The sequence below is a fragment of the Procambarus clarkii genome, chromosome 14, assembly GCF_040958095.1.
Source record: "Procambarus clarkii isolate CNS0578487 chromosome 14, FALCON_Pclarkii_2.0, whole genome shotgun sequence".
Classification (NCBI taxonomy): domain Eukaryota; kingdom Metazoa; phylum Arthropoda; class Malacostraca; order Decapoda; family Cambaridae; genus Procambarus; species Procambarus clarkii.
In genome coordinates this window covers 9,322,776-9,330,209 of record NC_091163.1, presented here as the reverse complement: position 1 = coordinate 9,330,209, position 7,434 = coordinate 9,322,776, and the positions used below count along the sequence as shown (strand labels likewise).

Here is a 7,434-nt window from a genome sequence, read left to right as displayed (position 1 = left end):
GTGTCTTGATGAGGGAAAAGTGTACAGTGATTGGCCTTGTATCGGGTCAGCGGGACTTTGGCCAAGGTGGTCTTACGGTTGAAGAGGGAGCCCCCGAGTCCACCTCCTCCTGTACAAGGTATGAGAGCTTTCTCAATCGACTTGAGAACGGTCCAGGACGGACCGAAACGTCGTCGTCCCTTCACCTTCTAGTGTGTGGTCTGGTCAACAAGGTATGAAGTTCTCGTTTCTCAAGCCTCATCACCTTCACCTGAGCTGTTTATGTATAGATATATAGATTAAATTGCATATACATGTATAGATTAAATTACATATACATGTGTAGATTTAATTGCACTATTCATATATAAATTAAAATGTCATCGTTCATGAGAGATTCATATTTGTGTGGTATGAGGATTAAAATATATTCAGGTGGTTTTTGACTCGTATGAATAATTCGTTTTCTTGCTATTACAGGTAAGAGATATATGTATAGCTCTTGGAGGGACATTAATCCGTCAATTTTTTGGAGGTAAGTCACTATTGTCATTCTGTTTTCATGCCTAAAATTTTTTAGAGATCCAGAGAACTCGTGGTGTGACGCTGTTCATCAATGTAGGCGCGCCATAATAACTGGAGTGTGTACAAGATACGTAGTGTATCTTCACTACGGGCTCACCATAGCCCGTGCTACTTGCAATTTTTGTTCCAGATAGCAAGTCTTAAACAACATGTATGTACAAGCAGGCTGGAGGCCTGTTGCCCCGTCTGGTTATGTCTCAGGAATTCTTTTGGCTCGATATGTCAATCATAATTACCACACGGGCTCAATTGCCTCGTTAGTTTGGTGACAGGTAAGTAGTTAGAATTTCAGACTATCGGCAGTTGGGTAACAAAGTCAATTCATAGACAAAGTACTCAACGAAAACGGGGGTTGTTAAGTAGAATTAGACAATTGCTAAGGTAATTAGACATTTGTAAAAAAAAAAGTCTAATTGGTAGCGTCAGCCTATTTACTGCATACCTGTTGACACGTGTGTGTGTGTGTGTGTGTGTGTGTGTGTGTGTGTGTGTGTGTGTGTGTGTGTGTGTGTGTGTGTGGCATACCTTCTCTATGAGACTTTTTTGCTGTTGCACCAACGACGATATATTTGATATGAGGATATATTTATATATTTATATATGGTGTCTCAGCTTTCAAGAGTCTCTCTCTCTCTCTCTCTCTCTCTTGTCAAGATTTACAAGATCTTGAGCCATATGGGGAAGGTTTATGCCCCCCCCCCTTCATGGAGACATCAAACGCCCCCCTCTCCCCCTTCATGGAGACATCAAACGCCCCCCTCTCCCCCTTCATGGAGACATCAAACGCCCCCCTCTCCCCCTTCATGGAGACATCAAACGCCCCCCCTCTCCCCCTTCATGGAGACATCAAACGCCCCCCTCTCCCCCTTCATGGAGACATCAAACGCCCCCCTCTCCCCCTTCATGGAGACATCAAACGCCCCCCCTCTCCCCCTTCATGGAGACATCAAACGCCCCCCCTCCCCCTTCCTTGAACCTTTTGACTGTCACTATACACTTTACGGCTCTGTTTATGAATAGATGGTCGACGCTTTCTGACGTCTGAAAGCTTTCTGAAGCTTTCGATGGCTTTACACACAGAGATCACACTAACGTGATGCATCAAATGGACAAATCCACAAGGGCCGTGACGAGGATTCGAACCTGCGTCCGGGATTAAGGCAGAGTGTCTGGGATGCTCCCGGACGCAGGTTCGAATCCTCGTCACGGCCCTTGTGGATTTGTTCTTTCGTTGGCTTCTGCGTTATTTGTCTCCGTTATTTGATCTTTATGCATTAGTATTTCTGGTTTTGTTATGGTAGTTATTTCCTGAGGTGCTAACGAGGCGCTTACAATTTACGTGTCGACTTTGGTAACGTAAGCTCGTTTGAGTGCAAGAATTATGGCAAAGAATTCAGCTTGGTGAATTTTGATTGCACTCAACATGACTTTGCTTGCACTCAACGTAACTTTGATTGCACGGTATAACTGTGCCGTGCTTGTGCACGCAGCTAAGAGGCATTCATAACAAAACTAGTCATTGATGGAGCTTTGTATGTCTCACGTGAATGCCTTTTTTGTTGACTGGTCTCCGAATGCAATGATGACACTGTTGACTTAGTCAAAACATTATGCTCTTAAATACGACATTGATCTTCATAATTGAGGGCTATTGGAGACGCGTAAAAGGCAGCATTTTATTATGAGAACTCCAGCTGCAGTTTCTCAAAACTCCATTTCATCATTCTATTAAACAGGAAGAATCATCACACTACTAAGGATCCTCCAGTTACGTTAGCAGATATCTATAGACGTTACTGTTGCTAGGCTTTGGCTGGGATACAAGTATCTCTGGGAGTTTTCAGCATCTGTTAATGTAGATTTACTAAATGAGAACCTCTGCGAAGAGAGGTTCTAGGATTTACTAAATGAGAACTTTTCATAAACTCCGCCATGAGAACAATTCTCATTCGTTGCGTCACTGTGCAATCGACTGGAGAGGGAGGGGGAGAATTATCAGGGGGAAAGCGCCAAGTCATTACGACTATATGGCACTGGGAAGGGGTCAGGATAAGGATTTGGGATGGGACGGTGGGAAGGAATGGTGCCCAACCACTTGGACGGTCGGGGATTGAACGCCGACCTGCATGAAACAAAACCGTCGTTCTACCGTCCAGCCCAAGTGGTTGGGAATTGATTGGAAGGGAAGGGAATTATCAGGGGGGAAAGCGCCAAGCCATTAGTGGTCAAGAAATGTGCAAGTACTTCATTCAAAATGATGTTCTACGAGAGACTTTAAGACAAATATTCAAACTTCACTTGAAGGCTAAACTACACAATAGACGAGAAGGAGACGACGACGTTTCGGTCCATCCTGGACCAGTAATAAGACAATCGTCTTGATAATGGTCCAGGACGGACCGAAACGTCGTCGTCTTCTCATCTTCTGATGAGGAATATAACTGATAGCTCACCGACTCTAAAGTTCACTTAAGGAGCAAGCCTGTAAAATTGTCCCCCAAGATGGGTGTGTAAGAGCAGGATTAGGAACTTTGTAACTGTGAATTGACTTACTTAAAGACTTCTGAACCACTTGTGATACATAAAAACATTACTGTATTATATTAAAATTAGGTTACAGGCTTTCCAAGACTGTTACCTGTTCAGCTAAAGGAACTTTGGTGATCATTTCTTGGGTCCATTGTGTGTCTTACCTTGTGTTGATTGGGGTCAAGGTTTCTTCCCCCCCCTAGAGGCCCGGTCTCTGAGCAGGCCTCCTGGGTGATGGGCTGGTCAAGCAGGCTGGTGGACGCGGCTGCTCGCAGCGTGACGTATGTGTATCCCTGTGTATGTATGGGTATCCCTGTGTATGTATGGGTATCCCTGTGTATGTATGGGTATCCCTGTGTATGTATGGGTATCCCTGTGTATGTATGGGTATCCCTGTGTATGTATGGGTATCCCTGTGTATGTATGGGTATCCCTGTGTATGTATGGGTATCCCTGTGTATGTATGTGTATCCCTGTGTATGTATGGGTATCCCTGTGTATGTATGGGTATCCCTGTGTATGTATGGGTATCCCTGTGTATGTATGGGTATCCCTGTGTATGTATGGTATCCCTGTGTATGTATGTGTATCCCTGTGTATGTATGGGTATCCCTGTGTATGTATGGGTATCCCTGTGTATGTATGGGTATCCCTGTGTATGTATGGGTATCCCTGTGTATGTATGGGTATCACTGTGTATGTATTGGTATCCCTGTGTATGTATGGGTATCCCTGTGTATTTATGGGTATCCCTGTGTATGTATGGGTATCCCTGTGTATGTATGGGTATCCCTGTGTATGTATGGGTATCACTGTGGGTATGAGGGTCAACTTTCTTTTTCATTGGAAAGGAAGTGGAAGTGGTTCATTCTGTCCACAGTGACAAGGACAGTGTGTAGTGAAGATGGCTACAGTGACAGAGATAGTGTGTAGTGAAGATGGCTACAGTGACAGAGATAGTGTGTAGTGAAGATGGCTACAGTGACAGAGATAATGTGTAGTGAAGATGGCTACAGTGGCAGAGATAATGTGTAGTGAAGATGGCTACAGTGACAGAGATAATGTGTAGTGAAGATGGCCACAGTGACAGAGATAATGTGTAGTGAAGATGGCTACAGTGACAGAGATAATGTGTAGTGAAGATGGCCACAGTGACAGAGATAATGTGTAGTGAAGATGGCTACAGTGACAGAGATAATGTGTAGTGAAGATGGCTACAGTGACAAAAACAGTGAGTAGTGAAGATGGTTACGGTGACACAGTGTTTAGTGAATATGATTACAGTGACACAGTGGGTAGTGAATATGATTACAGTGACACAATGGGTAGTGAAGATGGTTGCGGTGACACAAGACAGTGTGTAGTGAAGATGGCTACAGTGACAAGAGAGGGTGAGTAGTGAAGCCATTACGGCTATATAGCCCTTGGAAGGGGGTCAGGATAAGGATTTGAGATGGGACGGGGGGGGGAGGAAGGAATGGTGCCCAACCACTTGGTGGACGGTCGAGGATTGAACGCCGACCTGCATGAAGCGAGACCGTCGCTCTACCGTCCAGCCCAAGTGGTTGGACAGGATGCACGCAGCAAATTTCCATGGTGAAATGTTTGGGGTCTATCGCCATGCCCATTCTAAAGTAGGATTGGCTCCTGTTGCGACAACTGACGACTTATTAACGTTGAATGAACGTAAACATGATCGCTACATCGTAGATTCCCTCACTATCACGGTCTGCCACTTTCACCATTCTCATCCCTCAGAGGGCCTGACAGCTGAATGGACAGCGCTTCGAAATCATAGTCCCGAGGTTCCGGATTCGATCCCCATGTGGAGGCGGAAACAAATGGGCAGAATTTCATTCACCCTGATGTATCTGTTCACCTAGCAGTAAACAGGTACCTGGGAGTTATAGACAGCTGCTACGGGCTGCTGCTTCCTGGGGACGTGTAACAAAAAAAAAAGGAGGCCTGGTCGAGGACCGGGCCGCGGGGACGCTAAGCCCCGAAATCATCTCAAAATAACCTTTAGACAACCTCAAGAAAACCTCAAGATAACATCAAGATAACATCAAGATAACCTCAAAATAGATCCCATCACTATCACACGACCACCTAAAAACTCCAATTGTAAACAAGCTATATTAACCCCCCCCCCTTACAATGAACATATTCCAACCTGACTATATTATTCCATATATGATATATAAACCAGACCTGAGAGGGAATAAAACACCAATTGTTTGATCAAATTATTACTAAAATTTTTAGTAATTTATAATATAAACAGTTTCCTGGAGTTTGAAATGGTGGCCATGGATTTCGGAGGAAAGAGTTGGTATGTATGGGTGGCAAAGATCATTAGTTACTTGTGGTGGTGGACCTTGAAGGTGATGTCACTCGGTGGTAGCTGCCTTGATTGCCTCAAGTGTCAGTGCTTGAGAAGACATCGCGGGACCTCCTCCGACGATCTTGAGGACGTGGAGTAGGGACTTGACACCACTGATGTCCTTTTGACACCACTGACGTCGTCCTTGACACCACTGACGTCGTCCTTGACATCACTGACGTCGTTCTTGACACCACTGACGTCGTCCTCGACATCACTGACGTCGTCCTTGACATCACTGACGTCGTTTTTGACACCACTGACGTCGTCCTCGACATCACTGACGTCGTTTTTGACACCACTGACGTCGTCCTCGACATCACTGACGTCGTTTTTGACACCACTGACGTCGTCCTCGACACCACTGACGTCGTTCTCGACACCACTGACGTCGTCCTTGACATCACTGACGTCGTCCTTGACATCACTGATGTCCTCGACACCACTGACGTCGTCTCGACACCACTGACGCAGTCCTCGACACCACAGACGTCGTCCTCGACACGTGCAGGGACGGTGAGGGACTCAAGGATGACGTTCTGGAGACACAAGACCAGTACTCTCCCGAGCCAGAAGGAACGTACTATCGGTTCGAGTCCTTCTATGAGGTCTCTGAGCTCTGGGATAAGATATCATTAAACTCCAGCAGCACGACGTCCCCTACACACTCACCACTACAAAAGGTATTTCGAAGATGATATGGCCTGTGATGTCACCAATTGGGATGAGGTGCCAATAGCCTGTCTCACACGCCCTCTGTCAGACTCGCCAGATATGGACAGAGATGTCGCAAATTGGGAAAAGGTCCCGTTATAATCTGTCAAACGGGTTGTGACGGATTAGGTAAATACACTGTTGGACAAAAGATATGAGGCGTTTGCGGGTTATTTATCGTTATAATGGCCGAGAGAGAAATGATTTAGGAGTTATGTTTTTAAAGTAAATGTATTTTTATTTTCAAGTCGGCGCATGTAGATGGAGTTAATATAATTTAGAAAATAGTGTATAAATTTTGTTTTGTTTTATTTACATTGTGTGTGTGTGTGTGTGTGTGTGTGTGTGTGTGTGTGTGTGTGTGTGTGTGTGTGTGTGTGTGTGTGTGTGTGTGTGTGTACTTATCTAGATGTGCTTGCGGGGGTTGAGCTCTGGCTCTTTGGTCCCGCCTCTTAAAGGTCAATCAACTAATGTACAGGTTCCTGAGCCTACTGGACTCTGTCATATCTACACTTAAAGCTGTGTATGGAGTCAGCCTCCACCACATCACTTCCTAGTGCATTCCATTTGTCTACCACGCTGACACTGAAAAAATTCTTTCTAACGTCTCTATGGCTCATTTACGCACTCAATTTCCACCTGTGTCCCTTAGTGCGTGCGCCCCTTGTGTTAAATAGTTTGTAATAGTAATTAATAGTAATAAATAGATAAGGGGACACTTTAGTACGACAGCTTCTTGAGGTTGGGAGAGAATCTTAGGAGGACGAGGGGAGGATAACTTAAGTCTTGAAACCAAACATTAAGATCACCCAACCCACCCCATGAACCCATCCTAAATAGGTAGAAACCAATTCCCTCATCGTCCTCCGTCTATACTTGCATTCTGATACACACACGACGCCCTGTATACACACCTAGTTGTACTCACCAAGGGTTGAGCCCAGGCTCTTTGGTCCCACCTCTCAACTGCCAGCTGGTCTAGAGATTCCTGAACCTAATGGACTCTATGTGTTAGTGGCCGAGCTTATGCACAATGCGTTTCTTTTATTTTCTTAAGATGTGAATAGCCTCACAGCAGCAGCAGGAGACAGCTCCCTCCAGACAATTCTGTCATGAAATACCTGATGTGTTTCATGTTAGATTTCAGACAAGTGTTGTCACTGATGTTGACGCTTCTGAGGCAAGAGACTAACTCGTGTTTTTCTTACTCTGGAGAGGAGAAAAGCTGGGACCAGATTCACGAA

The 7,434-nt window shown here is 45.1% G+C and overlaps 1 protein-coding gene across 1 annotated transcript in view; it reads right to left on the bottom strand.

The window, feature by feature from the left end:
• Nucleotides 1-5,518: 5,518 nt before the first annotated feature.
• Nucleotides 5,519-7,434, bottom strand: part of LOC138364681 (microtubule-associated protein 1A-like) — a 57,062-nt gene continuing 55,146 nt past the window's right edge. Inside the window, exon 3 of the mRNA XM_069324658.1 lies at nt 5,519-5,941. Within this exon, the coding sequence (XP_069180759.1) occupies nt 5,519-5,941 (423 nt within the window). The remainder of the gene's footprint in view (nt 5,942-7,434) is intronic.